Source organism: Equus asinus, chromosome 21 (genome assembly GCF_041296235.1).
Source record: "Equus asinus isolate D_3611 breed Donkey chromosome 21, EquAss-T2T_v2, whole genome shotgun sequence".
Taxonomy (NCBI): domain Eukaryota; kingdom Metazoa; phylum Chordata; class Mammalia; order Perissodactyla; family Equidae; genus Equus; species Equus asinus.
This window is the reverse complement of record NC_091810.1, coordinates 47,043,488-47,068,778: the sequence shown is the minus strand read 5'-3', so window position 1 is coordinate 47,068,778 and position 25,291 is coordinate 47,043,488. Positions and strand designations below refer to the sequence as shown.

Sequence of the window (25,291 nt, the reverse complement as noted above, 5' to 3'; positions counted from 1 at the left end):
GATAGGAGTGACTTATGCAGGGCAGCCATGCCGACCTACTTCATGTCTCTCAGCAGAGCCAAACGCTGCAGCAGCCCTCCCACCAGGCCATGAGGGTTTCTTCTTCCTTGAGCAGTCTGTCAGGAGAGCCTATGCAAGGTCTACCACTTACAAGCTGGGATGTTTCTTCAGAGCCCTTGGCCCAACCTCCAATGACCATGGGCAAAGTGGCAGGCCCAAGACTGTCTTCTCCATTTCAGAGAGGGCCAGGCAAGAGGCAGGCAGCAGATCCTGCAGCTCTGAGATGCTGAGCTAGAGCACAGGCTCTAGGAGTTACCAACTCACCAGCCAAGCAATGCTTTCTGCCACAACTGGTGCAGGAGCTTCAAAGAGGCCCCACTATCCTTGCCCCCCAGAAGCTAGGGTCTAAGAGGATGAAGCTTATTCCAACTAGAGGCTGCCAATCTGATCAAGGGTTGAGGTAACTGTGGGGGATGAAAGGCAGCCTAAGACATGCCAGACACAATCTTTGAAGATCAAGGTTGGCTCAGGATAGTCCTTCTCAGTCACTCATTTCTGGCCCTATGGCTGCTTATTAGAGCCTAGGGTTGAGGAGACCCAGGTTGCTATGCGTTGAGGGCTGGGTCGAGGGGTTCCTCCCATCAGCCCAAAGGCCTTAGGCACCAGGGACAGTCAGAGGCAATCCCAGAGCCCAACAATCCATCCACACAGCGTTACAGTGAGTCCCAGTATGAGCCAGGACTAACAGGAGACAACCCACCCCTCCCTCCAACTCTAGGAACCAGGCAAACAATGCTATGGAAACTCAATGGAAGAGGCTACAGCCATAAAATTCTGTTTAAGACAGGTAACATGGAAAAAATGTTTATATGTTAAGTACAAAAGGGACATAAAATTGTATATACAGTAGAATAACAACTATGTAAACACACCAAAAATCTATGCACAGAAATGTGTAGAGGAACATTTAACACCAGAAGATTAACAGTGGTAGCATTTGGGCAGCAAACTGATTCTTCTTAAAATTCCCAAATTTCCCTTAAGCTTTAATTATGATTGCAACAGGGAAGTTTTTTCTAAAAAAACACCCCACTGGCTGGTGGTTGAGCAGTGCGGTTTCAATGTCACATATAAATTGGTGGCTTTGGCCTTGACTCTTGAGTGTAGTGAACAACCCCTCCCCGCGAGGAGAGCTTGAGTACCTCTGGCTCCCAGTCAGAGTATCCTTGCAGCCCAGCCCTCAGCTCTCTGGCCCACAGCCTCTTTTCCCCCTTTATTCTGCCTTATTCCCACCACCACATCATCTCCAGTCACTTCCAGCTGCATCTTTTCCCTTTCCTTCCCAACTCAGGAGCCAGTTCTGCAGCCACATGTTCCCATAAATAGAGGCCATGCAGTGCGTATTTTCAAAGGACATAGTGCCTCAGCTTTGGAAACGCAGGAACTCAATACAAATCATCTTCCTGCTGACAGGCAAGTCATGTTTGGTGGCTGCTCTGGTTGCAGACCTGTTAACTAGGCAGCCTTTCTTGTTAATCCACAGTTCCAAGCACTCTCTCTGAACAGTTACTCCTACCATGAATTTTCTATCGTGGAAAGCCAGAAGTGGGCAGTAACAGCTCAGATCATTTGGTTTCTAAAAGTCCCTCCACTCTGAGAAGGCAGGCTATACAGTGTGTGGCACCACAGAAGCTGCAGATTCCAGTCTACGTTTGGGAAAGATGTATACCCCTTGCCCTTTAAGTTTGAGAAACAAGTCAAAATGTAATTGCTGAAAAAACAAAACAGTTAATTGCTAGCGATTCACAACTATTCCCGCTGTTGAGCAGAGGCAGTAATGGCTTGCTTTCTCCCCTAGCAGCTATGTTCTCTTGGGCAAGGCCTCACCTTGTTGAGCCTGTTTCTGGATCGGCAGGGAATGTGTTGCTTAAATGTTTGGGAACATAATGTGAAATAACATGCCACTTGTCCTTCTCTAAGAAGGCCATGCAGGGGAAGAAAAGGCCATGAGCCAGCTGTAGCTCATTTCAACCCTGATCAGACCCCTCCCTCTCCCAAGAGAAGGCAAGGAAAAGAAGCAAGAAAGCAGACATACCAGGTAAACAGAAGTGACCTGTAATTGGCAAAGAAGCGTCAGACAAACTGAAAATGTTCTAGTTCCAGCATCCTATCCCCAAATGCTGGAAGCCAGACACAAAAGGCATGCAAGTGACTGTCATACATGTACAGGCGCAGACAGAGCATCACTGGGCAAAAAGGGGGCTAATACTGGAGAGAGGGCCCCAAAGTGCGGCTTGAGGAAAACAAGGGAGTCATCCCAAGACCCTCACTTAGCTGCCATGGGCACAGCAAACACTTGAAGCTTTGCTTCGTTCAGTCTCCCGAAGGGAAAAAGGTAATAGGGAAGACTCACTAACACTTGTGGCAAACACTATTAGCAAGGATGCAGTTTTTCTCCTGGGCTGTAGGACTCCATCTCCTTCGGCTGAACTCTGAGAAATGACAGATATTTTGTATATATATATATATGCATACATACATATACATATATATGTATGCACACACACAGATATATTTAAATGAAGGTATACACACTGTGCTAAAATACAAACAACAGAAATCCCAGGTCATATATAAAAAGGCTAAATATAACATATAACACAGGCCTAGAGCCAGCTCTTGGTTGGGAGCTGGGTAAGGGGTGGTATCATCTGGAGACTATGTACACAATTTGTGGTGGGCAGGGAAGGCATCAGTGTAAACAACTCAGACTCATTCCACAATACTGGCCCACAGGAAAGTGTGATGTATCTCACGTACAAAAATAGACTCCCACCTTGCTTTTGTACGCAACCAAGCACGGCAGGCACCCAGAAGGACCGTGGGTTTATCTTGATGACGGGGAACCACACCAGGCTGCTGCTAAACCTCCCAACCCTAGGAACTTATCTGCTACCCAGCCTCCCTTTCAAGCTCTTGGGCCTTTTCCCACCCAACACCCAGAGCCTGAGGCATGCCCAGATCACCCATCCTCACACAACTAACTTGCCAGGCTTTCTGGCAAGCAAGGTCCTTCTATATCTGTCCCTTTCTGACTCCAAGATATATGAAGACTTATCTCTGTAAATGTTTGGCACCTAAGCAACATGATGGTTGTGGAATAATGCCACAATGACACAGGGAGACCCAGTAACAAAACATGCAGGATGAGGGCAAGGGACACTGAGCTGCCCAAGCATCTCAAAACCAAAACTGTGGCTTCCCATGCATTTCTTGGGATGGGAGAACAGATGTGCAGAATTAACAACTTCACCGGCTCCTCAGAAGCAAATACATTCAAAACTGAAGACGTCTTGAGGGCCCCACTATACCCTAATCCTGAATCTGGTCATTCCTCTGGAGGAGCTTGGTGCAGTGACAGCTGGAAAATTTGAGTCCCGATTGAATCTGCCACACCAAAAGTCCTTTTGAAGAAGCTCGGCAAAGTAATTTTTTTTTCTTTTGAGCAGATGTACAGCACATCCATGGGAAGGCCATGTGGAAGGATGCTCTCCAGCCCAGTCAAATGAGCCAATCTCACCATTATCTCAGTCTCTTCTGAGTTTTTTCCTGCTGGCCACCCTCGCTGTACAGAAACAGCTGAGCATCAGGGTCAGTCATCAATGGTGGGCAACCAGAAGGCCTGGAAGGAGAACGTAAGTCAACTTTAAAAAGCCAAGCCTCTCTCTTCACTGCTGAGGGTTCTTCTTACCCCTCCCCATAGTATCAGGTGCCCAACCCCAACGTTGGAGTTATGGCTGGTGGCCCTCCCTCCTGACCAACTCTGGCAATCTATGGAGGAAAAAAACACTCCTCCCTTTACATGAAAGTAAGCTGGTTCTGTTTCCCTCCAATACTGTCTACCTTCTACCACAGTGGTCCAGTGGTAAGGCAAAAAAGGAATGCTGTCCGGGAGGTGGGGGTCTGCATAACCTAGCCTCACTGCTAATCCACCAGGTGACCTCAGACAGGCCCTCTCCTTCCTAAGCTGTAAAAAAAAAAAAGAGAGAGGGATTGGATTGGATGGTTTTGTGCATTTTTTTCTGACACTGTTTTCTTGGTTAAAAAAAAAGAAAGAGGGGGGAACATGTTCTTGGTAGGCTAGTAGTGAATGCCTCATCCCCAAATAACCAGGTAGGTTTTAGGAGATGCTAAGAGGAAACTGGTGGCTGAGACTCTGACCCTTTGTTCTGCTCGTGTTGTCCAGGAAGAGACAGGAGCCTGGAGGAAATTCTAAGTGATGAGTTATGATCGGCTGTGAGAATTTCTGATGAATTCAGCATAAACTGAAAGGAATGGAAAACTGAAAGGTTGTTGCCACAACAGGTTGGTTCAAAGTATTTTAAGAAGCCAAAAAGCTGGGAGCCAGCCAGGCGGTGCAGCGGTTGAGTTCACCGGTTCAGATCCCAGTGCAGCCCTATGCACTGCTTATCAGGCCATGCTGTGGCAGGCATCCCACATATAAAATAGAGGAAGATGGGCACAGATGTTAGCTCAGGGTCAATCTTCCTCAGCAAAAAGAGGAGGACTGGTGGTGGATGTTAGCTCAGGGCTAATTTTCCTAAAAAAAAAAGCCAAAAGGCTGTCAAGCACAGCCCCAGGTAGTTTGGGCATAAAACCAGGGGCCAGAGCAGAAACTGGCCTAAGATCTCCCAGGAACTGAGAGGTGATCCCAGATCATGGAGAGTAAAGTAAAAGTGAAAGATCAGCCAGAGATCAGATAATAAGAGGTGAAACAGGGAAGCCATCAGTTGAGAAACATGAACTTGGGTGCTTGCAATGTACCTATTTAGAACATGCTGTGCTCCTTAAAGCACCCACCACACTAACTGGCATGGGCCCCTAGGTTGAGGACATCTCCAGTTGTTCACATACCATGTTGGAACATGCGCTGGCAAAGGTCATGAACTTGGGGTTGAACTGCAAACAGGTAATGGGGCCTGTGTGTTTGCCATCCAACACAGCTACTTTTATACCACTCTCTCCATTCCAGACATGGATCTTGCCGTCCTCTGAACCTAAAGAAAATGATCAAGGAAAATACAATAGCTCAAGGCACAAAACAAAGACAAGTGAGAAAGGGACATGGATTGATATCTGGAGAGAGGCCAAACTTCAGGACCCAGCCCTCAGGAGAAATTGAGAGGGAGGAGAGGCAGTGAAGAAAGGACATTTTGAGAATTGATCTTCACCCTAGTTATTTGTTCCTGGGCAAGTCACTTCCCCTCTGACTTCGGGTTTCTCATTTGACAAGGGGGCTGAATACCACTACACTACCAACATCTAGCCACTAAGACAAGTGAACGCAGGATTATACTAGGAAGTCAGCATTACTAGTAATTACTAGTAAGATAGTGCTTATAGAGTTTAATTCTAATGCTGGTCCAGGGAAGACCAACGTTAATGCCAGTTCGCAGTGAACGACTGCAAAATCAGGATAGTTTAAAGACACTATAACTTTGGCATAATGTGCTACACAGAAATATGAGAACATCTATCAAAAGGAAAATAAATAATATCTTAACTACTTAAAACTAATACAAATAATATAAATAAGCAAATGCAGAGTACTAGAGAAATAACCCCTAAGGACGATAAAGGAAGCTTACCAATCATAATAAACTGAGAGTCTGGAGTAAATGAGGCCTCCAGTGTGACAGCTTTGCTGTTGGCATAACCCTAAGAAAAGCAGAACAGTTCTCTTGTTACAGTGCCATTAATAAAAAATAATTGCCTAGAAACAGCGATCCAGCACACAAATAACTTTCCTTTCCATGAAACCCTCTCCTCCTCATGTACACTGCCACCAAGGTTCCAAACTCAGCCTTTACAATTCACCCTCTATCCCCAACTCCATATTCAAGGGTGCAAGAAAATGTTTATGGTCAGGGATTATTTTATATCTGAACACCAAACCTGGGTCACTAGGTGAGAAGTGAATGTCTTAGAATCCAAAAGAAATAAGTTCATTTGCAGGAAGAAAACGCAAGTCTATGCCTTGATCAGTGAGTCAAGGATAGCTGCTGGTTTCCGCCAACCAGCTAACACAATTCTCAGCCCAGGAGGTATGAGCATGGAAACAGACATGCTCAAAAGTTGTCAGCTCACCCCAAATGTGTGCATCACCACTCCCTTGAATGCATCGATGAGACGGATGAAGCTGCCATTGGTGGAGATGAGGATGAGTTTGCCATCATTGCTGAACTTAAGTCCTGTCCACTCACAAGTCCGATCATACTGCATCTTAAAGGTCGCAAATGGCCCCTGCAAAAGATACAAATAGCAGCCCCAGGCCAAAGGCACATCAATAATTCCTTCTAACAGAGCCAACTCTCATTCTATTCCTTTAGATTCCTTTTGACTAGGGAAAAGAGAGGATGAACTACTGCTATGACACTGATATCTACCACATACCTCCTCGACCATAAAAAAGGCTCTTAAATGTCCATCTTACCCTTCAAAGCTTCCATAATATCAAGATAGCTCAAAGATCCAAAGATTTACCTTATCAAAAGAGCGAAGGTCATAAAGTTTGACCATTTCAGAATTGACACCTGCAGCAAAAATTAACCCTTCTGGATCAAAAGAACAAACTGGCTTGCCCTGTAGATGCATGAGGCCCTAAGAGAAAGGAAATAAAAAAGTTAATGTACCCAGGATCCTACCCCTATATAATATACTTCTCCCAATGAAAACTAAGAAAGGGACACAAAAAGACACAAGCCTATCTACAGAACAGAAAAAGCAAACATAAACTAAAATGAGCTTTTTAAAAACAAGTCTCCATACAACTGATTTCAGATCAACCCTAACTGTACAATTTTATAGACAGTGAATTCAAATAAAAACAAATTCCTTGAGGCTAAAAGCTATAGCTCCAAGGCTCCAGGAAAGAAGTTTTTAAAGCAATAAGCCACAGAGCATAACGCAAAATGCAATGGATAGGGTATTTACTTAATTACCAGCTACCTACCAAGAAAACAGATTTTCTCCAAAGTTTAAAAAGACACTGGGATCCCAGAATGGAACCACTGCTTTCCCTTCCTTAAGAGGGAGAGTTGATGATAGCGCCTACCACAGAAAATACTCAGAGTGTAATTGTGAGGTACCATTACCTGGCAGTTAGGAGACCGGAGATCCCAGAGTCGAATGGTCTTATCAAGAGACCCAGAAATGAAAGTGTCATCCACAGGTGACATGGACAAGGCTACCACCCTGCAATGCATTAAGATAAATAGGAGTTGAAGCAAAATATTTGCAAAAATCAGATGTGAACTCCAAACCACTCTACCTGCCTTCCTATATATACCTATTCTCCCAAAACTTCCACTTTAAGAAACACACATACACAAGCCATCTGAAATAATCAAAGGCAACAATATAATGAAAAAAGCAACTTAAAACTACAGCATAAAAATGTATGATTCCAATGCAAATCAAACCCCAATGAGATACCACTTCACACCCACTAGCATGGCTATAATCAGAAAGAAATAACAAGTATTGGTGAGGACGTGGAAAAACTAGAACCCTCATACACTGCTGGTGGGAATGTAAAATGGCACAGTGCTTTGGAAAAGTTTTACAGTTTCTCAAAAAATTAAAGATAGAGTTACTTCATAACCCAGAAATTCCACTCATAGGTATACATGCAAGAAAAATGAAAACATATGTCTACACCAAAACATACATGTATGTTCACAGCAAAATTATTCACAATAGCCAAACACTGGCAACAACCCAAATGTCCATCAACTAATGAATAGATAAACAAAATGTGATGTATCCATAAAATGGGATTATTTGGCATTAAAAAGGAATGAAGTACTGATTCACGTTACAACATGTATGAACCTTGGAAACATGGCAAGTGAAAGAAGTCAAACACAAAATGCCACATATCATCTGATTCCATTTATACAAAATGTTCAGAATAAACAAACTATAGAGACAGAAAGTAGATTAGTGGTTGCTAGGAACTGGGAAGAAGGGGAGTAGGGAGTGACTGTTAATGGATACAGGGTTTTTCTCTGGGGTGATGAAAACGTTCTGGAATCAGATAGTGGCAATGGCTGCCCAATTCTGTGAATATACTAAAAACCAATGAACTGTATACTTTAAAAGGGTGAATTTATGGTACTGAACTATACCTCAATTAAAAAAAAAAAGGCATGATTCCTTAACTAGAGTTTTGTGGACTCTACCAACGTTCTCAAACCTAAGAGGCATCAACAACACCTAGAGGGTGGGTTATAACAGATTGCTGGGATTCACTCCCAGAACTTCCAATCCAGTAGGTCTAGGGTAAGGCCTGAGATTCTGCACTTCAAACAAGCTGCTGGTGATGATGAGACGGCTGGTTTGGTACCACACTTGAGAGCCTCAGGCCTGTCTAACTGCAACCATATTTCTGATTTGAGTTCCTTTTATGGTTAAACCATTAAGAGTCACTCACTGAAAAACATTTCTTCTAAGGGCTCATCCTGAGCTCTCCTGTCCCCTCTGTTCATGTTATCGCTCTGAAGAGACACCCGCCCTCCTCTGATGAGACATCTGCCACCTCACCAGCATTTGAGCCTGGCCTGTGGAGAAGGATGGCACGTGGCTCCACTTTATCTGCCTCTTGGAGCATGTGACAGCCCCGACCAGAGGGTCCTTGAAGGTCACATGCTATGACCTGTAGAGTACCTAGGATTCTAGAGTACATATGGAGAAAACTCTCATGAAAACAGACATTAAGATGGCTCTTCCTTCTGGGTGTTACAGAAGAGTAGTTCCACATTCTGGCTTGGATGCAAAACTCTTCATAGGGGGCCGGCCCCGTAGCCAAGTGGTTAAGTTTGCACGTTCCACTTCGGCAACCCAGGGTTTCGCCAGTTCAGATCCTGGGCGTGGACATGGCACCACTCATCAAGCCATGCTGAGGTGGCATCCCACATGCCACAAATGGAAGGACCAACAACTAAAAATATACAGCTATGTACTGGGGGGCTTTGGGGAGAAAAAGGAAAAATAAAACCTTAAAAAAAAAAAAAAAACTCTTCATAGATACAGGATCTGGCGTCATAGATAAAGATTATAGAGGAAATGTTGATGCCGTATTGTTTCATTTTGACAAAGAAAAATTTGAAGTCAAAAAGGTGATCGGGGCCAGCCCTGTGGCCGAGTGGTTAAGTTCATGCGCTCCGCTTCGGCGGCCCAGGGTTTCGCAGGTTTGGATCCTGGGCGTGGACATGGTATCACTCATCAGGCCATGCTGAGGCAGCGTCCCACATGCCACAACTAGAAGGACCCACCACTAAAAGTATACAACTATGTCCCGGGGTGCTTTGAGGAGAAAAAGGAAAAAATAAAATCTTTAAAAAGAAAAAAAAAAAGTGATCAAACAGCACAGCTCATTTGTGAATGGATTTTTAATCTAGAAATAGATGAAATTCAAATTCTGGATGACAAGGAAAGGGGTTCAGGAGGTTTTGGTTCTACTACAAAGAATTAAAATTTATGTTATAAATAGAAACTGAGAAAATGTACTTTTTTCCTTAAAGTTTTTACCTACGAAAAAAAATTTTTCCAATATACCTCAATTAACATCTGCACTAGCTCCTCAACTTAAAAATTTAAAGGATACTGTAAGCTTGGGGCCGGCCCGGTGGCACAGCAGTTAAGTGCACACGTTCCACTTTGGTGGCCCGGGGTTCGCTGTTTTGGATCCCGGGTGCAGACATGGCACCACTTGAGAAGCCATGCTGTGGGAGGCATCCCACATATAAAGTAGAGGAAGATGGGCACAGATGTTAGCTCAGGGCCAGTCTTCCTCAGCAAAAAGAGGAGGATTGGCGGCAGTTAGCTCACAGCTAATCTTCCTCAAAGAAAAAAAGATACTGTAAGCCAAAATTTCCTAGGAATACTGAGGTGGTAATAAAATAGAGTGAGCAGAATGCATATGGACATATAATTTTATGTCATGGTATTCAGGTCAAAAGCTCAGAGGAAGTCTATCTTAGCACAAAGCTCTATGCTAAGAGCTACAGGGAATACAAGGAGGAGCAAGACCTCAACTCTAAAGAAGCTTAACTGTCTAGTCCAGACAATCCCAAGAAAGGGTCAGAGAAGGCTTTCTGAAAGAAGTAGCACCTGTGGTGAACAGGGTTTCAATAGATGCCTTTGTGGAAGGTGCTAGATAGGAAGGCATGAGGCCTATATTCAGGAAGCAGCCCAGAGTTCACTTCAACTGGCGTGGTGGGAGCTAACACTGGGAAAATGGATCAGAGCCACAGGGAGGAGAACCTGATTCTAAGGGGAAGGAGCAGGGAGATGCAGAGAACCATTAAGGCTTCCTGAGGGAGGCTGTGAAGTGGTCAGAATTGTATAGGGTGCTGAAGCAGGATGAGGAGGGATGGGGAGATGGGGACATAATGCCTTGACGGGGCATGAGCTAGGACAGAAGCAAAGGAGACGGTATGGGGGAGAGTTACACATGGGGTTAAACCTATATAGAATCAATAGGACTTAACAACTCACTGGATATGAAGGCAGGGGAAAGGTAGTGAACAGACAACAGAAGCTTTGAGTCAGGAGAATTAGAAGGGTCGAAGGCAGACAGAAGGAAGCTGACCCAAGGAATATAACAATGATGGATGGACTGTCAGACCTGTCAGGTGGGGACGTGGAAGAGACATCTGCATAGATGTATATAAAACATGTAAGTGGAAGTTGAGTCTGGAAATCATAACAGATGTAGGCTAAAAATACTGATTTGGGAAGTCATCTGAGTAGAAGTGAATGAAATCAGTGATAAAGATACTTGAGTAACTACCAAGAGGGGAAAATAGTTGGGTAGAACCTTGTTTATTTTAGCGTCAAAGGAGAACGAGAGGCCAAGAATAGCAAGATTAGAACCAAGATGGGAAAAGTCGGCTGCCACAGGAAAAAAGAAGTTGAACAGCAAAAAAAAAAAAAGCCCAAGGCAGTGGATTTTAACTGGAGGTAGCAGGAAAAGGGAAAGCTTGGACAAAGGCTCACAGATGATTCTGAGACTGGACCAAGAGTGATTTAAATGGTGAATGAGCGTGAGGTGGAGATGGGAGTATACAGATTATTCTTTCTCATTTTTTTTCAGACTGGCACCTGGGCTAACAACTGTTGCCAATCTTCCTTTTTTTTTTTTTTTTTTTTTTAAGGATTGGCACCTGGGCTAACAACTGTTGCCAATCGTTGTTTTTTTTTTTTCTGCTTTATTTCCCAACCCCCCCCGTACATAGTTGTATATCTTAGTTGCAGGTCCTTCTAGTTGTGGGATGTGGGACGCCGCCTCAATGTGGCCTGACAAGCTGTGCCATGTCCGCGCCCAGGATCCGAACCCTGGGCCACTGCAGCAGAGCGTGCGAACTTAACCACTCGGCCACGGAGCCAGCCCCCATTCTTTCTCATTTGACAGTGAAAAAGAGTGGGTGATAAGCTCAAGAAATAGATTTAACATAAGGAAGACCAAGTAAGTTTGTAGGCAGGAAGGAAAAGTCTTGTGAAAGAGATGGAAGCAAGCAGACAGAGGGAGATTGGTTTTGTCAAGGAAGAAGGTTTTTTCTCAAGGAAAGGGTTCTAAGGAACAGAGGAATTTTAGTGGAAGGGATAAATATTAAAAAGAACTCCTTTTGGATGGCCTTAATTTTCTCAAAAAGGGAGGGACAAACTCACCTAATAAGAGTCAGGAGGTCAAGAGGTCAGATAATTGGGAAGATTGGAAAGAATTTCAAAGAACTGCAATCTACTCAATTATAGACAGTACATCTGTGAACATTAATTCGACTACAAACAAGCAAAAACCTCTACTTGTTGCAAGCCATTCTTTGTCTGGAATGACACACAACCAACAGCTGCCACCTTTTATTTTCAGAAACACAGAAATGCCCTGCCTGATCAGAAGTGTAGCCAAAAACAGGGTGCTCTAGGCCCGTCTCCTGTCAGGGTTCTGTACAACTCCAAGCAGTACTAGGTTACTGCACATTTGCAAATGAAAGCAGGAGGAAATACCTCCAGTGATTAAAATATCATCCAAGAGAAAATGTGTTTAAAACTCAACCAAAACTTGAAAAATTGGAGAAAAAATCCTGGGGGAATTGGCATATGAGACAGAAGCAGTCTGCAATACAAACTAGAATAAGGAAACAAGCTTCTTGACTTCCGAAAGTAACAAAGGACAATTTCATTAATTTTTTTGCATCCTCATTAAGATTTTCACATGGAACATGTTTACGCAGAGCAGCGGCCTGCTAAAATGGGGTCCACCGGGGCCAGCCCCATGGCCAAGTGGTTAAGTTCGCGTGCTCTACTTCGGTGGCCCAGGCTTTTGCCGTTTCGGATCCTGGGCACAGACATGGCACTGCTCATCAAGCCATGCTGAGGCAGCATCCCACATGCCACAACTAGAGGACCCATAACTAAAAATATACAACTATGTACCAGGGAGCTTTGGGGAGAAAAAGGAAAAATAAAATCTTAAAAAGATAAAATAAAATAACACTAAATGTGGGCCACCTATACTAGAAGACTTCATACACGTAAATGGTCCTTTCATCAAAGGACATCTGATATTTGGGGTTCCTAAATGCCAAATGTAATTTTCACTCCGTAGGTTTTCACTCATTGTCTTTAATCCACATTTTTCCTAATTACATTTTAACTGAGATTTTGGTTTATCTATGAAGTCCTACTCCTGCCTCCACAACCTCAGTTAATCAAGCATTGACTCTTTAGGGAGGTTAACAAGAGAAGACTAAGAGGAATGTTCAACAGCAATGAGGAACTAGCTTCAGTTCACTAATAAAATTTCTCCACTTGTCTATTCTCTGGATAACCTCAGGGATAAAAGAACTGTCTACTTCTCTATCTACTTCTTACCTTTTGCTATGTCCAGGAAAGTATCTGATGTATTTGTTGTCATGCAAGGACAGGTAACGAATAGTATCTGTAAGAAGACAAATAAGGCATTATGATATCCTACTGTATTTGAAGGAATTTACTTTGCATTTTCATCTTGAAAAGACAAGGTTAAAGAATTCATTGTTTTCCATAACCCAAGCAAGGTGTGAATAAATAATGCTGAATAATTCCTCTCCACAGCCGAAGAGTAGGCACTACAGATTTCACATAATTCAAAAGCAGAGTTCTTAAGTTGACAGCATATAGACCAATGTTAAAATCACGATTACTACTAATTTTTGGCTTCTGCATAGTTACAATGCAGCTTGTCCTGCAAATATACCCTGGTCACTACCCCCTACAAAAAAATCCCACAATACTTTCAGTGCCCTCAGAATGGCAAGCCTTAAAGAAAAACATCTGGCTGCTGAGGAAATCAGGCTGGACTCTGATGTAATGTTTGTCTAGGGTTCTCCAACAGCTTGTCAGCCCAACCCAGAACTCATATGAATGTTAACTGGATATACAACTTACATTAAAACTAAACAAAATGTGAAGAGAAGTAATGTCCTACTACTTCTTTTCTAATTAACCAATTATCCATTGGTTCCTTGTGCACCAGAGAAGGGAGTTAAAAACAATAGTAATAAAATGGCCAAAAGAAGTAGTGAGGAAATTTGGGTTAAAAAGATCTCCAGACATTTAAAAATCAAACTCATGAACTATACCAACAAGTGATAGCAGCAAGATTTTGACAATATCCAGGAAACGAATAACCATAGAGACTTGTGCTTGGGGAAAATAAGACACTCTTAAAAACTAAATGATTCTATCCAAAAAAGTGAACAAACAAACAAGATGGTGATGGGAAGGGAATCAAGTGCCATAAAGAACAGAACTGGAAAGTACTCTGTCCCTAAAAAGACCAGGAACAAGGAACAATTGTTGAGAAAGAGCTAACAGGAAATGGCGCCAAAAAGTAGAAAGGAAAGCAGAGAAAGAACATTCTGGAGGCAAATAGAACAGAGGAACAAAAAGGCTGAAAGCATCAAGTCATCCCAGTGGTTCACAGGGGTACTTTCTAATAAGAGGGCATTTAACCTCGGAGAGGGAAAAGGACACTCTTTGTATGTTCCAAAATTGAACTCTACATGGTTTTCCTTGAAAACATCTTCAAAGCTTTCGAATGACAACCACAAAGTCTTCCTGGTTGTTGTATTGCTAGGAACTACTCACCTGCCCTAAGCAGAAAAAGACTTCCTCCCCATTACCTGGTTTCCCAGAGATGAGCAGGGCGTCGGCATCCTCTCTGCCCCACTCAGTAGCTGGCGCGCTGTTCCTGGCAAGGCAGTGGCCTGTACAGTTATCTCCTGTACCGGGTGGTATCATAGACCCTCAAACTGTACAAACTACTACCTCAGCCTGGAATCAGGCAAAAGGAAACGGAGCGTTGGAGGAACTCTTCAGGATGCACTCGAGACAGGAAAGGCAACATTCTCATAGCAGAGGCCTGGCAGCAAAGCTGCGAGTGCCCAACATTTGCCCCATCTTGCACCATATTTGGAGAATTCTCATTTAATTACCCAGAAAAATACTCCAACAGAAGAAATATATCAGTCATTCAGATGATCACATAGATATGTTTCCTCAGGATCCTAATGTTTTATATTCTTGTTCAAAAGCATCAATTGCACTGCTTACTTAGAAAACCACTTCTGAAATAGAGGCATGAAAAGTAGAAATGATATACTTACTAAAAAACAAGTACAGGCAGAAAAGTCTCATTAAAAAAAAAAAAATACTTCTGCCCATCTGCTCTTGGATAGGCATAGCCAAAATAGCATAAGCAATCTTTGTTGAATGACATTAGAAAAATCTTACTGCAAAAGTGAAACAATTAATAAATCAGTAAGATAAGCTAAAAAAAAAAAAGGAATCCTGATATGAAAGTAAGTGTTACAGCTCAATCACCAAGACTACCTTCAACTGAGAATGACTTATCCCAGGAGAAATTCAGATAAAAACAGAGACCATTTATTACAGAAAGAAATTCACAATTTTAATTTCTAAAAATAACTTTACTCTTCAAAGACATTAGCTTTTAAATTCAGATTAAAAAAATGTCTCTGGAATCAAAGATAACTACAGTCAGTAGGTTGTCCTTTATGACAGAGACGATAAAACATTGGGCATACACCAAAAACTATTCTAAGGTCCTCTAAACTACCATAGCTCAAGCATTTGTGAAAACTTTTCTCAAACCTATATATCTTGAATGGGAAGGTACTGTTGTCTACCACTTGCTGTGTGTCAAGTATTCTTTCTGTTTATTTGCTCTAAAAGTACTCTTTCAAGTTTCAAGAAGTACAACCATAAATACAATTCCTATTGCCATTCTCCACCCTAAACTGGAGACCTTTCATACTCAGTTTCAAGTCCTCAAAAATACTAGTGGCTTGCTTCCAGCATCACTTCAGTCATAACAATGTTACCATTGCTAACATCATTGGAAAATATTTAAATTAAGGTAACTATAACCAAAGCAGAAGTAGTCACAAAGATTCTGTGAACTATTTAACAAAAGAAACCATGACCATAACTTCCTAAAAAGAAAGCTTGCTTACCGTCTATTTTGTTAGAGCTGTAAACGACTGTGTTTGCTGCATGAGTGTATCTGATGAGGTCCACGCCATATTTCTTACTGTACAGGGTTCTCTTTGGTCTGACGAGGAAATGGACAGAGAAAGAAAACCATCAAAATCATCCACCACCAAAATCTGGGATCTTCATATAAAGAGATGCATTTGAATGATGTGGTAAGGATGAGGATTCTTGGTAGGCTCTAACACTGGAAAGAAACAGAATTTCTTCCAAAAGGGAGGAAACAAAACCAATCAATCAAGTGCAACAGCCTTTTACCTCTAAACAGCAAATGCCACCATTAGGACATAGAAGTAAATCTGAGGGCTCAATTCAGTTTTTACTATGATGTCCAAAAGCTTTGAGAAAAAGTACATCTATTGGGGAAGAAAAGCATACAAAATAACACAAGTCATAACTTATAACAAAGGGGGATGTGGAACTACATCAAACCAATGAGACCAGAACTTTTCATAAGCCATTCACTTAGAAAGAAGCTTTCTTCAAGAAGAAATGATTTATCAAAATTGAAACCAGATGCAAAACTGTTTGTCTTTCCTAATATAACCCACTGCTGCAGAAGCTATCCATCCTCCCTATCCTATGGGTCCAAAGCACGTACTGAGCCTTATAGAAGGCAAGCCTAATTCTCTCTAGCAAAACTAGTCATTGGTCCTTTTCTTTTCACTTTAACATAAAATCATATATTTCCAAGGTAGAGGTTACCAATCCATTTGTTCAAGTTCCTTAAATGTTTTCCTCTATAGAACCTTGAAGATGAAGCTGAAACTGATTTCAGCAAAATCTTTAACCAAAAACTTCATAATGTTCTAGAATTAGGTGTAGGAAGATTTCATAAATCCTGTATCAATGTTTACCAAGAGTTCCAATTTATGAAAAAGATGGAGACTGGCCCCATGGCCTAGTAGTTAAGTTCAGCATGCTCCACTTCGGCGGCCCAGGTTCACTGGTTTGCATACCAGGAGCAGACTTACACTACTTGTCAGCCATGCTGTGGCAGGGACCCACATACAAAATAGAGGAAGACTGGCACAGGTTAGCTCAGGGCAAATCTTCCTCAGCAAAAAAAGAAAGAAAGAAAAAGTTGTTTACCCTCTCAATGTAAAATCCTCTTGGAATCTATATGCTAAACAATCAGATAACTCAGGCAGCTTCAGGAAGTCAACAATTTGCACTTTTAACTTTTGTTAATGTCAATGAGGTCAAGGGTTTCCCTACATAAATCCTATCCAAACAAGACTTCTCACTCCAAATGCACTGAATTTTCTACATTCTTACCTTTACTGAAAAATGAGCTAAAGTGATCAGTTCAAAGGCTACCTTGTTGAGTCTACAATCCTGGGTTCTGCCATGAAGCTACTACATGGTAACCAGCGAGTGAGTGAGTGTGAGAGCATGCACGTGTGCTCACTTTCAAAAGATTGTTGACTTTGCCCCTACTAGTGGAAAGAGAAGCTTACTTATCCTAGTATTTCAGTCTACGATAGTGAAGACAGAGCCAGAAGAGGCAACGTTAAAAGGTGTTGTGTAGGGGCCAGCCTGGTGGTGGAGTGGTTAAGTTTGCACATTCTGCTTCAGTGGCCCAGGGTTCACCAGTTCAGATTGCAGGTACAGACCTATGCATAGCTTGTCAAGCCATGCTGTGGCAGACATCCTACGTATAAAGTAGAGGAAGATGGGCATGGATATTAGCTCAGGGCCAGTCTACCTCAGCAAAAAGAGGAGGATTGGTGGCAGATGTTAGTTCAGGGCTAATCTTCCTCAAAAAAAAAAAAGGGGTGGTGTAAGGAAAATTTTTAGTTCCACTTATATATGACCTATTTGTCTCAAATTTATCAATAACACTAACCTGAGAATTATTCCTAATAACGGAAACTTTTTATCTCATATCATTTCGTAGTTTGAAAGCCAGATCCTAATATACTGTATTCATTTCAGAGGATCTTTACAAAGCTCATGAACATTTTTTTACAAATATTTTGGTAAGCTTCTTTTCACAAATCATGATTCTGGTGATCAGGTATGAATAAATAATGTTAAAGCCTTCTCTTTGAATAATTTGCATCACCTAACCACAGATAATATCCTTTATATTCTTTCAAGTTGAAAAATCACTCAATGGATGAACTCTGTTATAAAGAAAGTTAACTGAACAGTTAACTGGTAAATATTAAGCATAAAGAATCTTTTATTTTTATTTTTTAAATTTTTTTCCCCTTTTTCTCCCCAAAGTCCCCTGGTGCATAGCTGTATATTCTTAGTTGTGGGTCCTTCTAGTTGTGGCATGTGGGACACTGCCTCAGCATGGTTTGATGAGCAGTGCCATGTCCACGCCCAGGACTCAAACTGACAAAACACTGGGCCGCCTGCAGCGGAGCGCGCGAACTTAACCACTCGGCCACGGGGCCAGCCCCAGCATAAAGAATCTTGTTTTAGCCATTTTCAAACTCCCAAATTCTAACATTAGTACCATCTAATAAAGATACTACTGGCCAAGTGGTTGGGGTTCCGTGTGCTCCCCTTTGGTGGCCTGGGTTCCCAGGTTCAGATCCCAGGTGCGGACCTACTCCACTCATCAGCCACGCTGTGGAGGCATCCCACATACAAAGTAGAGGAAGACTGGTGCAGATGTTATGTCAGGGCTAACCTTCCTCAAGTAAAAAAAAAAAAAAAAAGAGGAGGACTGGCAACAGATGTTAGCTCAGGGTGAATCTTCCTCACACACACACACACACACAAAAGATACTATGACTTCCAGGGAACATTACTTTTCTTCTAATGTTGGTTTTACCTACACTGATGGCAAATTTTATCTTTGCATTGCCACTTAGACTCATGGACTCCTAGAGGCTACAGAGGACATCTAATATCCAGAGAAATGATCTGATCAATGTTACATACCTGGTCACAAGGCCAAACTAGAACCTAGGTCTCCTAATTACCAGGTCACCCTTGCCACAGATCACAATGACAAAAGGTCACAATTGCTAACAGAAAATTTAAAAGAGCATGCCCTATACTATTGTATCAATATTAAATTTCCTAATTTGGATAACTTTGCTCCAGTTATGTAAGGGAATGTCCTGTGCTTAGGAAATCCATGTTGAAGGGTTTAGGAATAAAAGGGCTTGATACCTTCAACTTACTCTCTAATGATTCAGAAAAAAATATGCATACATATAAATATTTACATAGAGAATGATAAAGCAAAGGAAGCAAAATATAACCAATTACTGGATCATATGGGAGTTCTTTGAAACACTGTTATAACTTTTCTGTAAGTTTGTAATTATGTAAAAAAACTGCATTTTTTCCATAAAATGAACGTGTTACTTTTAACAAGACAGGACTTCAAGTCACTGTCATGCCTCCCAACAAGTCAACATTAGCCACATTTGGAGACAAACTATGAAGGAATGCTATTACAACCCTCATTTCCTTTGAATAACGATATGCATCTCCACCCTCAGGTTCCAGGGAGAGGTTCTAATCTGTGCACAAGCACTATTTGAAGCAAACCAGCTTCAAACCACTTCTAACTCCAGGACCTCACAACTCCAACCCCACTCAGCTTTACATGTTACTCTCTCTTCCAAGCTGATTCAAGTAGCTAGACCTGGACAGAAATCCATTTACTAAATGAGTGACATCAATTCAAATAACTCAGCATGGGTCCAGCTAACACCCCTCTTCCCCCAGGACCACAACCACAGGCCAGCTACCCTTCCACATACTGCAGGCAGATACAGAGCCAGTTACATAACACTTCTTCATAGCCCCAGTGGGAAAAAATCGTGGAGAATATTACAGCTCAGACCAAAACAGCATTACTTTAGATAACCAAATTCACAAATGAAGAGGCAAGTTCCAAAACAAAGTTTACAGAAGACATTGGTTTTAAAAAAAAGGAGAGAAAGAGAGAAAAGGACCAGCTGGAGTAGAGAAAAACCCAAGGATTCAAAAGCAAGATCTGGAACGAAGTAACAAAATGAAGTCTGACAAAACCAGCAGCCACCAAATTAAACCAAACATCAGGCAAGCCTGCTTGGGGAAGGTGGCTGTGGGGAAATTGAATTTAGCCTAACCCTAACGCAGTTTCTGCTCCAAAGGAGCTCACAGTTCAGCAAGGACTTGGAGAAAGCAAGTCTGCAAGGGTGAGGGGAAGCTGACAAGGTGCCCAGGGAAAAAGGCCAAAGGCTGTGCTTACAAGATTTTGCAGAGATGCAGGTGTAGCGGGTCCCCAGAGGACTTGGAGGAACACAAATTTCATGATCAGAACTGGAATTTTAATTCTGAGTGGGCCATAAAGTGCAGTTTTTATCAAAAAGTATAAGAGGAAACAAGAAATTGTTATACGACGCTTTCTTTGTTCTAATGGGAGGTCCACATTCAGGTCCGAACGGGGCGGCCAAGTTCGTTTGTGTCTGGCAAAAGCGGAAAGTTTCAGATGTTGTCAAAAAGTTAACTATAAACGCGTGCCTCGGGTCTGAGGGAGTCAGTGTGATTCGCAACAGAAAGGGAAAGACCTGGGACCCAAAAAGGCACAACAAATAGATCGTGACAGCTAAGAAGCGCAACCCGCGCGGCTCGCGGGCGGAAAGGCCGCGAGAAGCGGAGGGCAGGGCCGGGCGGAGCCCGAGGCGGAATCGAGGTCACGGAGGAGACGGCAGCGGGAGCGAGCCCACGCCGGGGCCGAGGCGGGAGCGCAGCCCGGGGCCCGCGGCGCGGCCCGCGCCGAGCCTGGGCCAGAGTCGAGAGCTACCTGCCGGCCGCGGTGGGCGGGCCCGGCGTCTAAAGGTCAAGGTCAAGGTGGGGTTTGGCAAGAGATGCAGACGCGTTCTCTGTGGAGACCGAAGACATACAAAATAGAGATAGTACTATTGCTATCATGATCTGCACCAGAACAGGCCTCCCGGACGGCCTCGGAGTGGAAGCGGCCCCAGCGGGAGCGAGTGCAAAGCAGGCCGGGGCTGGGGCGAGCGCGGGGCCCCGAGAGGGAGGGGGACACGGACCCGGGCCGCCGCCGCACTCACTTGCCCTCCTGGCAGTCATAGAGCACGATGGAGTCATCGTCGCTGCTCGAGATGACCGTCTCGCCGTTGGGGCTGAAGTCGAAGCAGTTAATCTTGTCCGAGTTCTCGCGGAACACCTTGGCGACGCGGAAGCTCCGCAGCACGCTGTCGGTCAGCTTCATGGCGGCGGCTGCTGGAGGCGGCAGCGGCGGCACAGGGCCGGGGCGGGGCCCGGCGGCGAGCTAGCTAGCGAGCGGGCGGGCTGCCGAGGGGCCGACCCGGGCGGGGCGGGCGCCGCGCCGGCGGCGAGCGGGAGGGCGGCCGACAGTGGGGCCACCCCCTCGTCTTCCTGCTCCTGCTCGTGCAACGCTCTTCTGCCCGGACTACGGGCCTCGCCGACCGTTCCTCCTCACAGTCGCCTCAGGGCCAACCGGCGCGGCGCCGGCTCATTGTGTCCGCCATCTTGGGGCGACAGGCAGAAGCCGAGGGCGAGGAGCCTCACCGCCGCGCACGCCGGGAAAGGGGGCGGGGCGGGAACGGCGGCGCGAGGCGGGGAAGCGGGCCGATGACGTCAGCGCGCCCGATGAGGAATGGAGTGGCGGGGGCGACCAGGCGGCGATTCCGGACCCGCTGCGGGGAGGGTGGGCTGGGGAGGCCCACCACCCTCCCAGTTGGGCCCGAGGGCTGCTGGTTCCCCGGAACCGTGGACCTGTGTGCGGGATCGCAATTCCTTGAGAGGCTAGGGTGCCCCCTGCAGGCTCCCCGACCGAAAGCCTTGCGGGAGCAGGTACTGCGGGGGTGATCTACGTTCCTGGAGGCCTGTTCTGAGGAGGAATCAGTGAACCTATCGCTGGCGGGCTTTGACCGCTCGTCCACCACTGCGCCAGCATAGAGTTTTAATTTCTGTGTTTTTTTACTGAGGTATAATATACGGTAGACTGCCCAAATTTTAAGTGGATGATTTTTTTTATTTGGATATACTACATCCTCGTGACCGCCACCTAGAACTTTTCTTTAAGCCTTCTTTAAAAACTTTTAAATTGATATATACGGTAAAGTGAATGTCAACTAATTTCAAGTGTTCAGCTCCACACGTTTTTATAAATACTTATCTTTAAGTTTTAAAATGTATTTACAGCTCCAAAACTCATAGCATCAATTACAAAGAAATTTTTTTTAAAGATTGGCACCTGAGCTAACAACTGTTGCCAATCTCCTTTTTCTTCTTCTTCACAAAGCCCTCCAGTACATAGTTGTATATTCTAGTTGTGAGTGCCTCTGGTTGTGGTATGTGGGATGCTGCCTTAGCATGGCCTGATGAGTGGTGCCATGTCCGTGCCCAGGATCTGAATTTGCGAAGCTCTGGGTCACCAAAGCTGAGTGTGCAAACCTAATCACTCGGCCAAGGGGCCAGCCGCTACAAAGAAATTTTTAAAAGGGACAATTATATCCTTTTTCAACAAAATACAGTTTTAAATTCTCCTGATTTCCTCCTCATTCATGTATCTACATGAACTTTATAGATGCAACCATTTTTTTTCCTGCATCGGTATTGTATCTTACACATTTTTCCACGTTACTAAATGGGATTATTGGTGTTCTTAATCGAGATATAATTTATGTACAGTAAAAATTAGCCTTTTTAATGAATGGTTTCATTAATTTTGACACCCATATACAGTCATGCAAAGACTACTACATTCAAGATATAGAACAGTTGCATTGTCCTCTTATAGTCAACGAGATCATTTCAAAGTTTCATATGAGAGATTCTTATCCTTAAAAGGAAGGAAAGTTGATCCCTAACAAAGGAAAGCAATATCTGATCACAAAATAGGTACCACACTGCATGGCTTTAATTTTCTGTGCAAGGGGTTAAACTCCATGTAACCTATGACAGTTCATAGATCTCTGACTTGTGCGCAGCTCCCCAAAAGGTTGATTGCCTGGGGTCTCCAACAACAGAGACAGAGGCCTATTTATTTTGCTTTGCTAAACTGCAGTGGCTAAAGAGGAAGAAAAACGAAGACGAAAGACTGTAAAATATTTCAACCACTGATACTAGGAAGACGTGAAATCCAGACATAACCTGGACAATGGTAAAAACAAAACAAACTCAGAGACAGTTGGGGTCCTTTCTGGAAAGTAGTAGGAATTGTGTCCCATCACCTGGGTAAAAGAAGAGCCAAGATCCCTACACATAAAGAGAAGTTGTTCTCTGAGGGAAGAGGGCAAGATCCTGGCTAAGTCTGGGCTGCAATTGCCCTCTGATAAAGAGCAGAGCTTCTGGCTACAATTTGTTCTGGGATCTGGAAAAAGCCTGCTTGAGTGAAATGCGAATGGATGGCAACTTTCCAAACTTTGCAAAGTGATGAAAGAAAAGCCCTCCGTGCCCCACAGCACTCACTTCCCTGCAATTCCTGCTCTTTATTTCACAGGCTGGAGAGGCTGATGTAGAGTCTGCTTTGAATGGTTAGGTGGCATGTCAAGAAGCTGTTGGGAAGTGAATCCATTCAGCGACATACCGTTTTAGGGTCCTTCTTAACCTGCAAAAATAACCACAGAAACAGCCATAATCTACTGAATGTTCTCAGCCAACAGAAATCTTTGCAGGGTATCTTTCAAGTTTTGTACTTCCTGTGCCTTTCCCAGATTTCACTGTTAAGACTAACCGAAGCCTCCCCAAGACTTGACTTCCTGAATTATTTTTGGAATGGAAAAAGTCATTTTTTCATATTTTAAGACCATCCTGAAATGGCTCAGTCTGTTTCGCATTCTCACTGTTTCACATTTCTAGCCTGGCTCCCTGCCCTGTTATAGTGGGGCTCTCCTGGCTTCTGGTCCAAGAGTGCCTTAAAGGCTGGACTTTAAAAAATCCAGAAAGACTGGCTCCTGTGGGAGGTGAATGGAGGGGTAAGCTGCAGTCAGAAGTGAATCAGATTGCCTTAAAGAGCATCAGACTTAATTTTTTATTTTTCCTTTTCTTCTAAATCGTGATTTCATTTATTTACTTAGTTTTCACACAAGTAAATACACATCCATTAAAGAAAAACTAAAAACAAATAAGTAATTAAAAAAAAATATATAGCATCCAGAAGTAGCTACTGTTACTTTGTTTTTATTATGGTAAAATATACATAACATAAATTTTACCATTTTGATGTAGAAATTTCAATTTTTTTCTCCTGAAATATATTTTTTATGGGTTCATAATATAATATTATTTATAGTCTACCCTTTTCATATAATACTATGAACATCTTCCAGGTTAATAAATACAGAACTACACAATCATTTTGAGTAGCTATATACTGTTCCACCATGTGTTTGTAAAGTAATTTTGCTTCCCATTTTATCCAGAGCCCAGCCAGGGTCTGGCTCAATATATATGGTTAATTGAATAAATGAATTTAGCCAAAGGATTCCAGATATTTGATTGGCTCATTTTTTTTCCCACATTTTTTCTCTCTCATTTTAAAGACAATATTTTTTAGAGCAGTTGTAGGTTCACAGCAAAATTAAGAGGAAGGTACAGAGATTTCCCATATACCCCCTGTCCCCAAATGCATAGCCTCCTCCATTATCAACATCCTCTGCCAGAGTGGTACATTTGTTACAATGGATGAACCTACATTGACACATCATAATCACCCTAAGTCCATAGTTTGCATTAGGGTTCATTCTTGGTGGTGTACATTCTGTGAGTTTGGACAAATGTATAATGGCGTGTATCCATCATTATACTATCATACAAAGTATTTCCACAGCCCTGAAAGTCCTCCGTGCTCTACTATTCATCCTTCCCCAGTTCCCAACCCCTGGCAACTGCTGATCTTTTTACAGTCTCCATAGTTTTGCCTTTTTCCAGAATGTCATATAGTTGGAACAATACAGTATAAATATACTTTAAAAACTGTACTTGGGCCAGCCCCAGTGGCCTAGTGGTTAAGTTCAGTGTGCTCCACTTCAGCAGCCTGGGTTCAGTTCCCAGGCATGGACCTACACCACTTGTCTGTCAGTAACCATGCTGTTGTGGTGGCTCACATACAAAAAAGAGGAAGATTGGCAGCAGATGTTAGCTCAGAGTGAATCTTCCTCAGCAAAAAAATAAAACAAAATAAATAATAAATCCATGAACTCATCTGACGCTTGAAAATCAATCACTAGCTGGTGATGTTACATGCGGAGAAAGTAAAGGATGTGTAGCCATAATAACGATTATCACACACAAAACATAATACACATAACATACACATAACATAATAACAATTATATACACGTTTTTATTTACACACATCATCTCACTTAATCCTCACAATGAGTATAAGAGGTGCAATTATTATCTCTATTTCACAAATGTGCAAACGGAGGCTACGAGAGGTATTCCAGTAGCAAGTGGCAGAACCTGGACTTATCTGTAGGTAGTTATGTATGTGAAGCTAGACAATAAATATGCATAAATAGAGAGGAATGGGTGGGAATTGATGGGTAAGTAGACATATCTGCACATATGTGGAGACAGATGTGTGGACTGGAAAACAGATGAGGATGTGCCAACCTTTCCCCCATAATCGTGACCTCTTGTTTATAATTTAGGATTTAGGATGTGGCTGTGTTTGAACTTGAGCTCAGAACACTGAATTATGTCTCAGTAAATTTAT

The 25,291-nt window shown here is 43.1% G+C and overlaps 1 protein-coding gene across 1 annotated transcript; it reads right to left on the bottom strand.

Moving 5' to 3' along the window:
* Nucleotides 1–848: 848 nt before the first annotated feature.
* WDR82 (WD repeat domain 82) lies at nt 849–21,157 on the bottom strand. Its single transcript, XM_044755334.2, has 9 exons — nt 20,652–21,157; nt 15,582–15,679; nt 12,937–13,003; nt 7,155–7,254; nt 6,544–6,660; nt 6,148–6,303; nt 5,649–5,718; nt 4,915–5,057; nt 849–3,682 (listed from the first exon to the last, which is right to left on the bottom strand). The coding sequence occupies exons 1-9, from the start codon at nt 20,810–20,812 to the stop codon at nt 3,653–3,655; spliced, it is 942 nt and encodes a 313-aa protein (XP_044611269.1). The 5' UTR covers nt 20,813–21,157; the 3' UTR covers nt 849–3,652.
* Nucleotides 21,158–25,291: the final 4,134 nt, after the last annotated feature.